This window comes from Centroberyx gerrardi, chromosome 4, assembly GCF_048128805.1.
Source record: "Centroberyx gerrardi isolate f3 chromosome 4, fCenGer3.hap1.cur.20231027, whole genome shotgun sequence".
Classification (NCBI taxonomy): Eukaryota; Metazoa; Chordata; class Actinopteri; order Beryciformes; family Berycidae; genus Centroberyx; species Centroberyx gerrardi.
In genome coordinates this window covers 4765654-4784749 of record NC_136000.1, presented here as the reverse complement: position 1 = coordinate 4784749, position 19096 = coordinate 4765654, and the positions used below count along the sequence as shown (strand labels likewise).

At 42.1% G+C, this 19096-nt stretch overlaps 1 protein-coding gene across 1 annotated transcript in view; it reads left to right on the top strand.

Moving 5' to 3' along the window:
- The window catches only part of st7 (suppression of tumorigenicity 7), a 46219-nt gene that overhangs the window by 13312 nt on the left and 13811 nt on the right, over window positions 1–19096 (top strand). The window contains 5 exon segments of the mRNA XM_078283182.1: window positions 9249–9331; window positions 12944–13103; window positions 16254–16308; window positions 18619–18734; window positions 18949–19078. Of these exon segments, the coding sequence (XP_078139308.1) occupies window positions 9249–9331; window positions 12944–13103; window positions 16254–16308; window positions 18619–18734; window positions 18949–19078 (544 nt within the window).

Genomic DNA, 19096 nt, shown 5'->3' with positions numbered 1-19096 from the left:
ATGACCACAGACCCCCCCTGTATTTACTCCACTGTGTTACTATAGAGAAAGCAGAACAGAGCCGGCTTACGATTGCACCGGCCTGCTGTCACTCAAGGACATCGGCCAATCAAGACCTCAGAAACCAGACCAGGGGCCCCGCTAGTAAATGTGCTCAGTGAAAAGAGGGCTGGCTGCTGCTGGGTTTGCTGTATGGATGTGAACAGCCAACAGTGGACTAAAAACATAGCATCATTTCGGTGGCTTTGCGTTAATCGGAAGTAAAACAAAAAAGTCTTTGTTTGCAAAAAATAATTTCATTTAGTAAGAGAAGAGGCCTTGTTGAGGACCCTGCTGACGTGTGCTCTCTGGATGTTTCAGGGGAATGGAGGGTAAGAAACGCTGCTGGCTGTGCCTTGCTTCATTTGGCTTGGTGTTGACATGCTTTGTCTGGTCAGGAACTGTACGGTAGCTGTGTCTCTGAGCTGATCTCCTCCCTTCCAAATGGCCTTTGTATTGTGTACAGCAGGTGGCCCCGTACATTCGTGTTGATATTCATGAAGTGGACGGTTTGCTCAGCGCGTGGGCGAGGGCCTGCTGGTTGTGTGTGTGTGTGTGTGTGTGTGTGTGTGTATTGCTTGCCTCTTTATGTCTTAGTTGTGCGTGTGTGTGCATATATCAGTGTGTGTGGTGAGGGATACACTAACCGCAGCTGATATCTGTGTTTACATAGTGGCTTGTTGTGCAGAGCTAGATTAGGCCTGGGGAAGGGAGAGGGAACGTCATTCAACCTTTTGTTTTTCTCTTTTTTGTTGTCCTGTGTTTTTTTTTTTCCTCCCTGTTTACTTCTCTTTCTCTCTAGTTATGGAAAATCCAAAATAGAAGGATGTTCGACAAATTGTGTCTATCAGCTTCTGCAGTCCTTTGGCCAACATCTGATTCGTTGTATGGGAGACATGCAGCGAGAGACTTATCTTATCAGTCACCAAGGAAAGCAGAGAAAGTGAATCTCTCTCTCTCTCCCTGTCTCCCTCTCTCCTTCCCTCTCTCTTCCTCCCTCTCTCCAATTCCAGTAAGCTTTATTGGCATGAAAGGAAGAGAACTAACATTGTCAAAGCGTTTCAGTGCATCACAAAGCAATTAGTCCATTACATTTACCTTCGAGGTACATCACAGAAAAAAAAAAAAAAAAAAAAACTGTGGACTTGAGGAAACCAAATTACAGAACTTGGATAATAGACACTAACTTACCTTATGTTATTATGTAGACAGAAAGTTTAAATCAGACATATATCAAATAAATCAAGTTATTACTGAGTTTGAAGCATGACAAGCTTTCCAGCAACACACACACACACACACACACACACACAGTGTTTTCCTCTTCACCAAGCACTGCTGGGAGAAGAGAAAAATCTGGAACATATTTTTCAAATTCAGGGTAGTATTTGTCTCTCATTTCCATATATTTTAGACATTCAAAGAACAATGTAATTCTGTCTCACGCAGTTCATTTTGGTACAATCTCATTTCTGCCCCTGTGTGATTGTTGGCTTAATTTAGGCAATACTGTCCTTTCATTTGAATACTTACATACTTAACTAGTTGAATCTGACGTAGATGAAATGGCATTCAGTAGCAATGCCGTCTTTCCCTTTTGCAAAGTAAGCATCTTTTAGCTTGGACGCAATTTGTTTAATGGTGGTGTTTGAGTTACATATTTATGTGGGTTGATTCTCACTTTCCATTATTGTTATGAATTGCAGAGCGAGTTCTCCAAGTGGGTCTATATCAAGGTTCCCAGCATTACTTAATGGCGCTTTATATTTGATAGATTCCTGGTGTGCTTGCTTGAGGTTTTGCCAGTGCTTTATAGATCTTTTCTGTATTTCTGTACACAAGGGGAAAAGTCCCTGTTCCGCTCGACAAGCGTCGTTTGAAGTATTTCTATTTCTATGGACACCGAAATAGATTTACAGAATTCCAACTGAAATATTTTAATTGAATTTTCCCTTCTCTCTCTGTCTCTCTCTGTCTCTGTCTGTCTGTCTGTCTGTCTGTCTGTCTGTCTCTCTCTCTCTCTCTCTCTCTCTCTCTCTCTCTCTCTCTTTATCTCTCTCTTTATCTCTCTCTCTTTATCTGCCTATCTCTAACTGAATACTGTTAGTAGAGATACCACTTCCTCTCTCTTTTCTGTTTCTCTTTCTCTGCACTGCTGTAGTTTAGTCACAGAGCTTCATAATAAATATTGCTAAGTGTGTGGGTGGCACTGGACAGTGATGGATCCATCGATATTGTTCCTACAGTATAGCCGGTCATTCCTTGCACATCATTTCCATCCCCTTCACGTACACACACACACACACACACACACACACACACACAGCAGATGCACATATCGCATTGCACAGATGCAAATACACACACCAACACACTGCCATATACATACATACATACATACACACATATACATAGGCACATATAAACACATGCAGAAACATGGATATATACCTACATGCATGCATAAATACCACACACACACACACACACACACACACACACATACCTACTCACCAGCCATTGCTGCTCTGACAGATGCTGGCTACATCCCGCCTTGCTCAAAGGTCAGAGCAGGTAGTTAAACTCCGACAGGCTCTGCTAGCGGCCCCATCAGTCAGGGCCAGCCGTACGAGCCGAGCAACCAGGCGCTGCCTAATCGGCCCTGCCAACAAACATTTCAGGCATGAGCAGCCGAGCCGGAGTGACTTACGACTCAGGTTAGGAGGCGGGCGGGCGGCCTGGAGGAGCTCCCAAATTTGGCCCTCGTTACTCACGTGTTGCTTCTTATGATAATGTTTGACATTCATGTGTCTCCTTAAGCAGTGCTGCCCTACCAAGGTAAACTGCTAATACCACGTTTTCTAAAAAAAAAAAGTCATATCATTAATCGCCACTAGTCAGGCTGTCTGCAGGTCCTGAAAAAGTCTTAATGTTATCTAAACTCAAGGCCTCAGAAGGCAGTGAACACAGATAAAGTCTTAAATTCAGTTTTAGAGGTGTTAAAAATGTTGCAGTTTCCTGTTTTTCCAATGAGAAATCAGCCCAGTCACAGAGTCTTATGTTCTGATGGGGTCTGCAGTTGTTTTCATGTTTATTTCAATTGTGAAATTGGTTTTCTATTTCATTGTAAGTTGCATTAAACATCTTAAAATAAACTTGATAAAATTTGCAGTCATTCAGTGGTCAGTATATTAGCTACTTTTGTTCCAGCAATACTTTAGACTGTAAAAGAGATAAACACTGAAGTTATTTGTTTCACTACTCGCACAGTTTCTACTGTTCGAGGGCAGTGCGTCTGCTGTAGGGCAGAATACATGTCAGCCTGTTTAGACACATGGTGGTGGTAATGTTAAAAATAAATCATAAGATTGTTTCATTAATAGATGATGAAATAGACCTTTATAGTCTGGCTTTGTAGTGAAAGGGCATAGATTTATGCGCGTGTGACTGTGCATGTATACGAGCGATCATGTGTGTTTGAATGTGTGCGTGTGCACGTGTGTCTCCGTGTGTGTCTTTTATCATTCCGGTCAGGCCAGCAGTCTGCGGACCGTCCCCTCTTCAGTAAAGGTCACATCTCCTGTTGTCGGCGGTGACATTTAGTCCCGAGTCTGTCTGTTGGAATTTGTCCCTCCAATTCGCCAGATTATCCTCCCAACACGCTCTCTGGCCGCTGCTCTACCGATGAAGATCCTTTGACGGGAGCGGCAGTAGCCAAGAAGGTAGAGAAGGAGTCACTCGTGACACCGAGAGGGTCACCGGTTCAAATCACAGACGAGATTGGAAAATCTGGGCAGCAAAGTGAATGAGAGACATTTTCCTCCATCAAAAACTACTGTCAGATTTTACACTTGCATTTTAGGAATTTTTGGTGATCTTATCCAGAAGTAGGGGTTCAGTGCCCTACTCAAATGTACATAGACAGAACACATGGCTGTTGATGGACACACACCGGCTGTTGTGGGAATCAAACCTGTGAGCTTTCAGTTACAGGGCCGTTTCTCTATAACCACTAGGCCGCTAAACTGGCTGTAGTTGTACTGGGCAGCTCCCAGGTGTGAATATGTGGAACTGTATGAATGTGAAACTGGGTGATGCAGAAGCAGAGAATGTGTGCTCAGCAAAACTGCTCTGGATAAAAAAAGGTAAAAAAAAAAAAAAAAAGGATTTGATGTAAGCCTAGCTCCAGTTAATAGACTAGTTGGGGGAGAAAAAAACATGCAACAGCCACATTTGTAGCAGCGTGGCCTCCCCTCCCCTGCAATTATAACTGTCATACATTACATTCCTTGTATAGATCTATTGAAGTAGCTTTGAGTGTTTCTGTTTTTTCTCGGTGCCGATTCAGGATCACTTCAATTGCCAAGTGCAATGACTGTACTGAACGTGTCTCTGTGACCTTGTTGCAGCAGAATGTTGACAACTGACAGACATGGTACAGGTACAACAGGATCTCTTATTACTATTTCTTATAGTGCAAGAAATAGTATGGACTGTAGTTGAATAAAGCATATTGCAAAAAAGGGCTTCAGGAATTTGGCTTGACGGAGATGAACCGTCTGTCTTTTCCACTGACACATGATAGAGGAACTTATACTGAATACTGACAGCAGTGTTTTCCCCCCACTGTCGTTCTGAGTTAGCTGGACTAACTCAATAACCCTGCGTCCTGAAGTAATGATTTACTCTGTCACTTCTTGAAATGTGCTTTCATTCAAAGATAGATATCAAAAATAGTATCATCTTAGAGATGGTATTGAATTAGAGGTATCGGAACGAGTTTTGTTTTCGAGAAATACCCAGTCCTACCTCACATTCAGCAGATCCAGGATCCAGGAGCCAGGAATGAGATCAGATAGTTTCCAAAATTCACTAGCCTCTATCACTTTTTACCCAGCCAGAACCTCTAGACGATGATTGGTGCCCTGTCATAGTGGCCGGTAGGGTAGACGAACTCATCAGCCATAGCCAAAATGTGCCAGCAATTTCTATGGATGAGTGGATGGAAGAGGCGGTAAGGACAGAGTGAGGCCCAGATCGCTGCCTTATCCCAGGGATTGGCTAGCTTCTGCTGCCTCCCCATCACACACAGCAATGCAGAGTTAGAGGGAGAGAGAGAGAGCGAGAGTGGGCGAGAGATATCCAGAGGATGGTCCTGTGTGGCTGAATGGGTAGAGCATCGCACTAACACTACCAGAGTTTCGGTTTAGTTTGGAACAGCATGTGTGTAATGGAGCTGTGAGAGGCTCTTAGAGGAGTTTCCTCTGACAGATTTATATACGTATTATATATATGTAGCAGGCGGCTTGGGGCAAAAATGCCCTTGAAAGTTCATGAAATGCCCGTGAAATTAAAACTTAATTAATTAGCTAGGAGTCCTTGATTTTGCATTTCACCCTGCTCACATTTTCGTGTGAATGTGACTGAAGCGTGCAACTGAGCACGCAGCCCGGAGCAGAAGAAAATATTGGCAGCCAGCAGTAGAAGAAAATGCCAACCTCTCAGAAACCACTGCATGAACAAAAAAGTAAATAAAAAGACCAATATTGTAAATACTCCAACAGTTGAGAGATGGAAGGACAGAGAGGGGAGAACGGCACCATCCTCTTTCATAACGCCTGCTGTGAGTTTCCAGCAGTCGAAAAAGAGGTTAAAACAAATCTTAGTGGAATAAATTGTTTATTCGCCAATATGCAAAGTGTATAATTTTATAGTTCAATAAAATTGCCCTCACAAAGGACCAAAGTGCTGCTAAAAAATCAAATAAAGGGGGCAAAAAAATGCCCTCTGAGGAAAAAAAGTTAATTTCTTACCTTGTTATGTAGATTCTCACCTTGCTTGTGATTCCTTGTGTTCACTCACCTTTTTTCAGCTTCATTACAACATTGTTTTAGCATGTAGACCAGCTAGTGTCCAGGTAGAAAGGACTTCATAATTAGGATTTTATTTGCATGTCTCACTGTGATACATGTTTCAGCGCAGGGGCCAGAGTACGGGTTCAGCCAGGAGCAGCTAGGGGCTCAGCGCCTTGCTCAAGGGCACGCTAGCAAGGATGGACACTGGCTGTCACTGAGGGGTTCGAACCTGAGACATTCTGCTTACAGGACAATCTCTCTAAACTCTAGGCCACTGTCTTGGCACCCAGGCGTCTAATTTTGGCTTCAGACTTCATTCTGATTTGCCAGTTAATTGTGAACCAGACATGGAGTCTTAATTACATTTTAACCATTTACATTCTTATCTTGAGTAACTTTTAGTGAGTGAGCAGGCAGAGGCTCAGTGTGATGTGTGTGATGCTCTATTAATATGGAAAGGCCAAATTCTTCTTTTCACTTTCCCCTCGCAGGGACTCTTGCTCAAGGATAGTGTTGAAACGATGAGTTGATCGACAGAAAATTAATCTATTATAATTTTGATAATCGATTAATCGTTTTAGTCATGTATCAAGTAAAAATACCAAACATTTGCTGGTTACAGCTTCACAAATTCTAAGATTTGCTGCTTTTCTCTGTTTCACGTAATTATTAAATGAATACTTTTGGGGTTTTTTTGCTGGTCAGACTAAGTAAGACATTTTAAGCGTCACTTTGGGCTCTGGGAACTTGTGATGGGCATTTGTCATATTTTTGATAATAATAAGAAAAAAATGATCACTAGATTAATCGATAATGAAAATAATCATTAGTTGCAGCCCAACTCAAGGACACTTCAGCAGGGTCCTTGCATGCTGACAAACGCATTGACTGTTGTGGGGATCAAACCTGTGACTTTGGTGTTATGGGTTGTGAATAGACCGTATTTCAATAATGGCTTCAGTAATTGGCTTGACACAGATGAACCCGTCCGCTGCCAGCCAGACAGCAGTATCCTCTCATCAGTATAGACTGACAGCAGCTGTTGGGTCTGTTTCACCACAGGCCGAGCTGGGCCTTCTCTACATAAAGACCCTTTTCTGTCAAGACGAGAGCTTCCACTTCACAGCAATGAATAGCTGCCCAGCTGCAGTTTGTTTATGCATGTGTGTGTGTGTGTGTGTGTTAATGTGTGTCTTTGTGTTTGTGTGTTTGTGCGTGTGCCTGGTGGGGGGGTGGGACATCTGATTGGTGTCTTTGTCCCAGCCTCCCTATCCTCCATGTGGCTCCTTGGGAAGGAACATGGCACCCCCACACCCTCCACCCTGAGGTCTAGCATCCTTTACTAAAACTACCAGAATCCCTTGTCTTATTGCCAAATCCAGGGTGGGAAAAAACCTCCAGAAATACTGGTACATTTTGGCTACTCTACCAGCCTTGGCAGGTAACCAAACATTGGGAGCTTTTTAAAAAAAAAAAATCTAGCTGGCTGGTAAAATAATGAAAGCAGTTGGTAGTTTTGTGGATGTAACAGCCTTTAAAGTTAGTTTCTTTCCTACCCTCAGGCTATCAGAGTTAGTTTTGTCAAGGCTTGGAGCAGCTGCTTAGTCTGCCTCTTGTCCCTAACTAAATTAAAGTTAGCCCAGATCTTAATGTTTGGGCTGCCTAAAAATCTGCTGTGAAACATTTATCATCCTTTGGCCCAGTAGACTCTATAGGCACTATTTTACCCACAATGCCTAGGCCTGCAGGTTCTTAGCAGATGTCAAGGTTAGGATTTGCCTCCGCCTAGAGGAGTGTTACCTTGGCACTGATCCTCACTCGTCAGTTAGCTGTAAATCTCTCTCAGCTGAATCTTCATTAAGACGCCGTCACTGCTATGTGATTTTGGTACCTGGAGATGAGGGACCTGCTTCCTTTCAAACTCAAACTGCTTCGACTAATCACATACCTGTGCCCGGCTAACAAGAGCGGTATAGAAACATGACAGCAGGACGTCAACATCATATCCATCAAAGACAAAATGTCAGAGTGTGAAAGTCACTGCGACAGCTTTGAATTTTGAAACTGAAAGCAATTGTTAGATAATGAATGGAAATGTCACAGATGAAAATGTCATCCGTCACCCCCAAGTTAATATTCAGTGAATTTTTCTTAAGGAGCTGTTGTTTGTCAAACTGAAAACGCAGTGGTCACACAGTGGAGAACGACAGGATGGCTTCTTCCTGCGAGCAACGGAATATCAACAGTCAGGACCGGAAAACTTACCAACCGTAGCCAAAATTGACCATGATTTTGGTGGTAGCTGGTGTTTTATATTCCACCCTGTTTGGTAGAAGAACATAGATCAGCACTACTCTGTGAGGCTTGATGGATATGGGTCACAGAGCTGTAATTTACCAGTTCACAGGATCTGATGTAACTAGCACTTTTGGTATTAAATTACCCAGAAACCAGTGTGGGGGTGGGTGAGAGTGTGTACGTCATTTGGGCTGTTAATATTTGTTTTGTTGAATTGGACCCACAACATCTCATTGAAGACTCTATATTAAATTCTGGCACGCACAACACACTCTATAGCTGCTCTCAATACTGATTAGACCGACACTCACCTGCATTGATCAGAGGAGGAACTACATATCAGTGTCTCCCACCCTGCCACCAGGTGATTGAAATGCGAAGCTGTGAGAGTATGTCAGTGTGACCTGTTCCGGTGATAATACACTGCTGTGTGCTGAGCTGATAAAACCAGGCTGGGAAAATCAACTGCCAGCTACCAGCCAAATGCTGGTAAATTGACAATATCTGTTTTTTTCTAGTTTTTCTACTCTTATCAGACATTTTGGCAGGTAACCAACCATCATCTAGAGGTCTTTTTCCACTCTAAAAATCATATTTGCCTGTTACATTTTTTGAAAACAGCTGGTGAATTTGGGGATTTCTCAGTGATGGCTGACAGTTGATGATGAAGTTAATTTCCTTCCCTGGTTTTAACCGTGGTTCCTCCTCAGGCTGTAGTTAAGGCTAACCCTGGTCCCTGATGTGGTTTAATATCACGTCTAATCAGCAGGGCTCTCTGGGAAATGCCAAACACTGCATGTGCATGGTGTGTTCTTGCATGAAACGTTTCATGCCTTGGAATCTCAAACGTCCTTGAATCTTGAGCCTTTTTGATGTTTTTCTTCCAGTCTTTGCTAGTGAGTAGTAATGTGGCCTAGTTTTATGTGAACATACAGCGTTTGATGCTACCAGTTTCTTTTGTAAAGCAGCCTCCTTTGGTCTAGAAGACAGTTTTTCAGGTATTTAATAGGAAGTGCTAACCCTTCTGTCTTTCTTCTTCTTGTGTCTCCTCTTCAGTAAGCATGTTTCTGAACACCCTGACACCCAAGTTCTACGTGGCTCTGACGGGAACCTCCTCCCTCATATCAGGACTCATACTGGTAAGATGCTGTTTTTTTACTTCAGCCTGGATTGGTACCAATATTGATGTTGTTGTTGGTACTTAAGGATGCACCGATATATCTGCAGACATTGTGTATCAGCTGATATCAACTTTCAAAAGCAATATCAGCATTGGTCTTGCCGATATTTGGTTGATTGTGGAAATGGCATTTTTGTGAGCTTTTTTTCTAGTAGCGTGTCACTTAATACAACTGTCAAATTAGCAACAGAATAAAACTAACATTGTCTTTTGTTTAAAAAACACTTGATTATCTTAAGATAGGCATGTCTGAAAAGCTTTACCTGTATTGCAACTGCATTTGTACTAAAATTCTTACAAAAGTGCATATCGGTATCGGCCGATATGGGTGGGAAAATATTGGATATTGGTCTCAAAAAACATCTGTGCATCCCTATTGGTATTGATACTAATATTGATGCTGATATCAATATTGAAATTGATTGTGATGTTAATATTGATTTTGGAGTCAATACTGATATTGATACTGATATTGATATCTTCTCTAAGAGTAAACACTAAGCCTGTCCAGCACTTCTCTCTTACATAGTCGCTCTAGTGTGACAGGAATATTGCAAGTGCACTATGGCTTATTCTACTGTTGCACTTCTACTGTTGTGTGTTCTGGATGGGAGCGTCAGCTAAATGACTACTTGACTTTCTCATTCATGATCTTAAAAAGAGAAAATCTATTTTCAGATGTGGCTACCTTGGTGAATTTATGAGCCCAGGATGTCATTTGTTAGGAGTATAGTAACAGGTTCAGAGGTCAAAAAACACAGAAGAGAAAGGAAATCCATATTATTTTTGTCTTCATAAGGCGAGGTGCATGTACAGTATGTCATCATATATGCTCCTGGCATATCCCACCATGCAACACACAACAACCCAATGTTTGTATCCAGTGGTTTCCAAACTAGAAAGAGCAGATATTTGTTTTTTTTTTGCTGTGGGACGGTAGTGACATCAACAGAGGCAAACATCTCTATGCACCGGTCCATCATACTATGAGTTAACAGTAGATTCATCTGATTCCATCACCTAATTGTTAGAGAAGCGAACTTGTGGCTATAAGGTTGCCGGTTCAGATCCCCTGACCTGCTAGGAATATCTAGGCAGGAGAAGTGAACGTGACAGGCTTTCCCCTCCCTCAGCAAGTACCACCTGCCCTTGAGCAAGGCACTTTTCCAGTAGTGCAAGATTATAGTTGTACTGGGCAGCTCTAACCGCTCCACTACACCGTTGCTGAGAATGTGTTCTTGGTTGTCTTGCCTGCTTATGTAAGTATTCAAATAAAAATAGAATGACTAAAGATGTGACAAAAATCATCGAAGTGGGGAAGTAACGTAATGAAATTGTAAGTGAGCATGTTCCTACTTATGCAGATATTTTATCTCTCTTTTAAGTTGTTCACAGAGACAGCCAACTGTGCAGCAGTGGTTGGTCTGCATTTTAAAATAGCTCCTCTCTTAATTAACTCGCTCCCTCTTCCCTGCGGGCTATTGGCCAATTTGCGTAGGCTGCTTAGAAACGGCGATCAGTTTCACACATGTTCTATGATTAGAGTGGGAAATGTGGAAGCCAATTGTTTTTGTAGGAGCGATACTGGTCATTTCTCTGTAGTTGGAATGGATATGTGTGTGTCCCAGTTACGTGGTTTTCCACTGAAGGGCACCAGGCAAGCCCCATCCAAAATTCGATATCACATCCTCCCTCAAGCAGAACCTGACACAATATAACAGCTTTGTCAGATGGTAGACCGTTCACCTCGTAAAACAGCACATCATGAATCAGGATGTTCGTCTCACAATCAGCTTGGCTACTTTTGCCATGAATTGGATACCAGATTAGTGTTTTTTTTTTTTTAACCTTCATTTTGCAGAGGGAAAGTTCATTGAGTACACATGCACACTCTTTTTCATCAAAACCCTGTTTCACATTCGCACAGTTACAAGCTGCCCAGTGCAGCCACGGTCTTCTGCTAGTCGGCCACTGAATGGCTTCCCCGGAGCTGCTGGGGGTGCCTTGCTCAAAGGCACCTCAGTGGTAGTTGTTGAGGAAGGGGAGAGCGTTTCTCATTCACTTTCTGTCCCAGATTTCCCCCAGCCAGTCTGCGGATTCGAACCAGCAACCTTCACAAGCCCACATCTCTCACCTCCAGGCTACCATAGAATATAGACAGTAGGGATGGGACGATATATCGAAATACAATGTATTGCAATACAAAAATGTGACAATATGTATCATGGGGCAGAAAAATGAATTGTGATATTCGCTCCATTTAATTTTGCTGTAGTAACAAATGAGACGGCTTGACCATCACAATTTCACAAGCTCTCTATCAAAATTATATTATTTGCACTTTGTAATGGCATTTTTAAATTGTTGTTTACATTCTAGCGAGTAAATGCCGTTGCTAGAAAGATATGTGGCTCAGAAATAAACATACTTCTAACATAAACTTTTATTTATCATATCGTATCGTGGTTGTATCGAATCGTGAACCTCATATCGCGTATCGAATCGTATTGTGAGATAAGCATATCATCCCACCCCTAATAGACAGTACTCTTCTGATTGGCTAATTATGGAACAAATGATTTGTTATCGGTGAAACAGTTGAGGTGCTTTTTGAAGTGGAGAGACTGGACTGTGTGAAACTGGTGTGTGAGAATTTGTTTGACAAACGCTTAATGGCCTTAGTGCTGCACAGACCCAGCACAGGGACGAGGCAGGCTGCAGATGTAGAGGTGAAGTTGATCAAGATGGAGGCCAGTGGCTCTCAGCCTTGTGTCATCGTGACCCAAGAGGCTGCAGGTTTTCATTCCAACCATTTACAGCTACACCCGAGGATTTCGCTGATTAGGTCCTCCTCTCTGGTTCAAGGTGCTAATCAGTGAAATCAGCCACTGTAGTGATTGGCTGGAATGAAAACCTGCAGACTCTTGAGCCTCCATGGCACAAGTTTGATTACCACTGATCCAGACTGGGCTAATCTAACCTGGTCCTCACTCTGATTGGAAACACAAAGATGTCTGAAAAGCAGGGTGGGAAATAGCCATCAGCACAGTGAAGACCCACTTACATCAATATACACAGTTTCCTGACAACTGACAGATGATGATGTAGTGATGTTAGTAATAGCAATAATAATGTAGTATTTTTGTTTTACATTGTTCACATTGTTACATCGTTATGCTTTGGCAATACAAATGTGTGAATGTTGTCATGCCAATAAAGCATCATTGAATTGAATTGAATTGACAGTAGATGCCAATCAAAGAGCAGTATGTACAAAAGAGCGTTTGAAATCCATATTAGTCGGTGACGTACAAACCAAAGAGCATTGAACTAAACTCAAACAATCTGCTATGTACTTTTCATTGAGTGAATGTCACATGAACAAATTTCTCTCTCTTTTCTTTGTCTCTATCTCTTTCAGTATTTAATTTAATATGCCTTATTCGCATGAAAGGAACAGTACTGTCAGAGTGTCTAAATACAATACTCCCACTGTCTCTCTTTCTCTCTACTCTCTCTCTCTCTCTCTCTCTCTCTCTCTCTCTCTCTCTCTCTCTCTCTCCTCTCTCAGATATTTGAGTGGTGGTATTTCAGGAAGTATGGCACCTCCTTCATAGAGCAGGTGTCGGTGAGCCACCTGCGCCCCCTGCTGGGCGGAGTGGACAGCAGCTCCCCCAGCAACTCCAACACTAGTAATGGAGAGGCCGACTCCAATCGGCAAAGTGTGTCCGGTAAGAACTGTTACTATCTCAACGAGACTACCTGAATAAATAAAGGTTCAATCAATCATCATCATCGCCCTGCATGGAAACTCTGAACCATACTAGAAACTCAGAAACTCAGTACCATACTATTTTTTCCAGAACTGGTACTCTATTTTGTTGTTTCACATCATCTTCACTGTCGCCAACATCTCAGAAAGGAGTTTAGTATCAGAAAGATTTGTCCCACAGAAAATGATCTTTGTAGTTTCTTTTACTCCTGTTCAAATTAACTATCAGGCACTATTTGAGGGCAAAAAATAAAAAGCAACTTTAAAAAAAAGTAACATGGCATCTGGTAATTAAACTTCATTCTACTTCTGTCCTGAAACTGTCCCAGAATATAATTCCAGTCACTGCTTTTTCACTACATGTTTAATCCTTGAATCCTTGAAGCCTAAAATGCAGATAAATTATTGCAGTTAAAAATACATTTGAATCCTAAATTTGTCAGTTTGAATGTCAACCTAACGACCGAATATCCAAATTGTTGAATAGTCGGGGCCAGACCTAGTATTTTGGCATCCTGGGATGTTGGGACGCTGTTATTTTGGAACCCTAAACATTATATTCACAATGGTCGCCACAGTGGTCGTCATCATCATCATCATCACCATCACCCTCTATTCAGCTAACTGCTACACAGCGCTGCTTCAGAGAGTCCCTGCTCGCTTTGGCTTCTCCAACACATGTTCTGGTTGTGTTGCAGGTCAAGGTCTCAGTAATACAGAACACTTCAGTTCGGTTCTGCTGTGTTAACTCCAAAAAAAGAACTAAATAGCCAAAGTGTTGTAAATGTCAGAGCAATTTGTCACCTGCACTGACACGAATCCCACCGGCCCGGCTGGGAGGCAACGACAGGAACTTGAGCTTGATTTTAATGTGTAGTTTTCAGACGGGCAGTTAGACTTGTTTTTACTTACAAGTATTTTTGTTAAATTATAGCCAGTGTTGAGAACAATTTTCTCCACTCACATTCTCAAAACGTGTTTGCAGCTATAGGAAATGTTTAACATTTATATAGTACATATTCCTGTTGGTAGAGGCTTTTATCCAAAGAACAGAACAAAACAGAACAGACATTTTTAGCATAGATAGGTCTGGAAACCCTGAACTCTGTTCCTGGCAGTGGGAGTGCCATGCTCTACCCATTGAGTTACAGTGGGAATCGAACCCCCAACCCTGGCAGTGTTAGTGCCTTGCTCGACGGCCCAGTAGTGCAGATCTAGGAAATGTCAGTCTGTCCTTTTTGTCTGGCTGTTCAGGAATATTCTCCACATTCATTTTGAGCGAGCTCTGCCCGGCGGCTCCTTGGCTTCCATCCTCCATCAGTGACGCCTTGATCACACTTAATCCGTCGAATGTGTTGCTGCTCCCCCATGGAAATTAATTCACTTCAAATGAGAAAATCTGTGTTACCGCTGCATCATTCCTTTGGTTCCATTGCAGATGTTACATGGGAAGATTTATCCTACTTACGCATCAATAATGCAAGCGTCAACTGAACCAAATGCTTTTTTTTGCGTGCTGAAAACATTTCATCACTGAATCAAAGTTGCAATGAAAATTAATGTTTGAACAGTAATAATCAATAACCTTACCTAATCTGTTTCCTCCTGGTGATCCTGGTGCTGAACTCTGTGCAGATTAAAGTGCGATGGAGGCGTGACGCAGCCCCTGTGTGTCTGCATGTGTTTTCAGCCAAACACTTTGAATTAAATTGGATTATGTTTGCTGTGTTAAATCAACAAGCTGTGATCGAGAGAAGAAAGGCTTTCTAATTATTTTTGCTGTAGTAATCCCCACTTTTCGGGCTAATAATCTACTCTGTGTAAATCCCTCCATTGAAGCCGGAGACGCAGGGTGTAGTGTATTCTGTTTTTTGTTGTTACGGAGGAAGTCGAAGGCAGACGGTCTCAAGTAAAGTCATTCAAACGACACTCGATTGATTAGTCATGGGTCTGTACTCGGATTGAAAGAATGTTGTAGAATAAACTCTTGTTATCTAGGGATTTCCATCCTAGTCTAAGCAGCACCTCGCCTGACATCTGCGCAGCGACTACGCAACAGTGAATCGGTTAATTCTTCAGATGCATGACAGGAACAGTCATCTGTAAATTTTCCACTGTGTACAAAAATAGACTAAACAATTTAAAAGTTCTGGTGTCAAGGCTAGCATACAGTATGTGTGAGAGACTAGCCTTGAATGAATGTCAGCTGGATGTGCAGGAAGCTCTCGCAGCAACGCCGCCTTCTTTTTCTCGCTGTTTCCAACAGAGAGGAGGTGCTGCTGCATGTTCCCGACAGTTTTCACTGTCTCATAGCAACACCAGGAGCCAAGCCCAGCACTCACTAGGGTTGACAAAATGTACTTATTATAAGTCGCTTTGGACAAAAGCGTCTGCTAAATGACATAATGTAATGTAATGTAAATGTTGGACCGATATCCAGTCAGTGTCATCCATCTCCGATATGACGGATCTGATTCAGTTTGTTTGATTACATATTTATTGTGTAATTGATCAACATTAGACTGGTTATCTACTGTACAGGAAGCCTTTAACCTGAATTGATTTTAAAGAGACATTTTGATTGTATTCTACAAAAGTATGCATCAGCAACTTCAACTTCAACTTCAAAATCATCATCCTGGGTTTCACTGGAGAGTTTTAGTGTCCCGTGGTCAAAATACATTTCTACCTTGTGAGGAATACAATTCTGAATCCTAATCCAAATTTTAAAATGCTAAATTTCAGCAGAAGATGTTGGCTATTGGCAGCTTCAATCCAGAAATATTGGTATCGGTGTCAACCTTCAAAAACCTGTATTGTTCGAACCCTGCATTCCACATTCATCTGTTTAACACTGCTAGCCAAAACAGAGGCTCATTACTATTTCCCGGACGTGATGGAGAGCGTCGGTAGAGGAGCGTTTTGGCTGCTGAGGAGTTTGAAGCCCTTTTCCCTCGCAGCTCCGGCCTCAACGTGCCGGTCGGCGTGCGGCGGGCCGGCTGGCGGGATGCACGCCGGAGCCCTTTGAAGCGCTGTGAGGAGGCTCAGTGTCGACTTTGCCCTTGACACTCATCACCAGTGTTGTTCTCTCTCTGTCTCCCTCCTGCAGAATGTAAAGTATGGCGAAATCCGCTGAATTTATTTCGTGGAGCTGAATATAATCGGTGAGTGAGGGCGGCTAAGCTACCTGCATCTAAAACCCCTCCGCTGGGCTGGGGCTTCAGAGTTTACCTTGAGGACTAACTTCTCTCTCTCTCTCTTTCTCTCTCTCTCTTGCTCCTTCTCTTTTGTTTTCTCTTGTCTGCCTTTCTCCTTTCTCTCTTTTCTCTCTCTCTCTCCTGCTGTCTTTCATTTTCTTCTCTCCCTCTCTGATCTGCTCATCTTCTCTCTTGCTCCCTCTTCTCCTTTGTTTTCTCTTGTCTTTGCCTTTCTCCATTTTCTCCCTCTTGATTTACTCTTTTTTTTTTGCTCTTCTGCTTCTCTGTTTTGTCTTCCTTTTCACTCTCTTTGATCTGCTCTCTCTTTCCCTTTCTTCCTCTTTTTCTCTCTCGTCTCTCACTTCTTTCTGTCATCTACTGTTAAGGTGTCTTTCTCCTCTTTCCTTCTCTGATCTACTCATTTTCTCTCTCCTTCTCTTTGTCTATCTTTTCTCTCATGTCTGTCTATCTTCTCTCATGTCTCCATTTTGTCGTCTTTCCCTCCCTCTGATCTACTCTTTCACCCATCCCATTGTGATCTTTCGCTTTTCTGATCATCTCATTTTCACCTTCCTCCTCATCTTCTCTTTTTTCTCTTCAGTCTTCCGTCTTTATCATCTACTCTGGTTTGCTGTCTATCTCCTCTTTCTCTCCTATTATTTTCTCATTTTCCTTCTGTTTTCTCTAGCCTGTCTTTCTCTATTCTCTCCATCATCTACTGTTTTGCTCTCTCTCTCCTCTTCCCCTCTCTGATCTCTTTCGTTCTCCTTTGGAACCAGCCTCCTCCTGTTCCTCCTATTTTATCCTCATCTTCTTATTTCCATCTCTCTCTTGTTCCCAGTTGTCCTGTCTCTCTCTCTCTCTCTCTCTCTCTCTCTCTCTCTCTCTCTCTCTCTCTCTCTCTCTCTCTCTCTCTCTCTCTCTCTCTCTCTCTCTCTCCCTCCCTACCCATCAGCCCCCTTGGCCTCTCCTGTTGATCTCCATCTAATCCCCTCGTCACACAATTTAAGTTTAGTTCCATTTCAATTCAGTTTTGTTCAGTTCATTCTAGTCCGGTCCCACAGTATCAGAAGCAAATATTTAAAAATTCTCCATAAACGTAAGTCCTTAAGAAGTATTATAATGTCTTAAATACAGTTATTAGAGATCATATTTTTAAACCATGCAATGACAGGTTTCTTTTCTCCACTTTTAGATACTGTATATATAATACAGAACAGGGTTAGTAGCACAATATGCTTCCTATCTGATTTACTAAACAGAATTAGACTTCCTGTCCCTTAATTAATTCCCTGGTGTCCTTATTCTGCTCGTAGTTTCACAACTTTAATTAGCTGTGTTCAGTCAGAGATAGGCTGGTTTTGTCGGCTTTTCTTTATTTTGGTTGTTAAATTGGTCTTAGATTCAATTCCAGGCAGCATTTAAAAAAAAAAAAAAAAAAAAGTCTTAAAAAAGTCTTAAATTTGGTCTTCTGAAACCTGCAGTTTTGTTGACTTTATTACGGTTTATTACAATTCAGTTCAGTTTCAGTTCAGTTTATTACAGTTCACTTTAGTTCAGTTCAGTTCAGTCCAGTTCCCTTCAGTTTATTACAGTTCCCTTTAGTTCAGTTTCAGTTCAGTTTCATTCACATCAGTTTATTCCAGTTGTAGTTCAATTCAGCTCAGTTTCAGTTCAGTTGAATATAGTTCAGACCAGATCAGTTCAGTTTATTCCAGTCCTGTTCACTTCAGTTCATTACAGTTGAGTTCAGCTCCATTTCTCTCCAGTCCTCTTCAGTTTATTACACTTCAGCCCAGTTTATTTCACTTCACTTTATTACAGTTCAGTGTCGTTCAATTCAGATCATTTCAGCTCAGTTCACTTCACTTCAGCTTTATTAGAATGACGGTCAAATATCAATTTCACATTATATCACAATGTAGAGCGATAGCATCAAACACACAGAGCAGTGATCAGGCTTCTAACTTTGGTGTCACCAGCAGTAATTGATTCCAATACTGATTAGTGATCAAAAACTGGATATTTGGCATTAAGTCAGTACAACTCTTTGACCCTATTACTGTTAAACCAAAAATAAATAAAATATATCTCTCTGTCTTAATCTCCCTCTCTATTCGTTCACATTTTTCTCTTTTTCGGTTTCTTTCACTTTTTGCTCCCTGCTGTTTCTTTCCTTCTCTTCTCATGCAGTACTTGGTTTATATATATGAATATGTCTCATTTTGTGTGTGTGTGTGTGTGTGTGTGTGTGTGTGTGTGTGTGTGTGCGTGCAGGTATACGTGGGTGACAGGCAGAGAGCCGCTGACGTACTACGACATGAACCTGTCAGCGCAAGACCACCAGACCTTCTTCACCTGCGACTCAGACCACCTCCGCCCTGCAGACGCCAGTGAGAACACACACACACACACACACACACACACACACACACACACACACACACACACACACTCATAAATACTCTCACACAGATACAGATATACACTCATACACACACACATACATTTTGATTCATGTGCACAGGTGGTAAGATGAGCCCTCTGACCTCTTAAATGATGTGTGTGTGTGTGTGTGTGTGTGTGTGTGTGTGTGTGTGTTGCCAGTCATGCAGAAGGCGTGGAGAGAGAGGAACCCACAGGCTCGTATCTCTGCTGCACATGAAGCTCTGGAGCTGGAAGAGTGAGTTCACAATCTCTCTCTCTCTCTCTCTCTCTCTCTCTCTCTCTCTCTCTCTCTCTCTCTCTCTCTCTC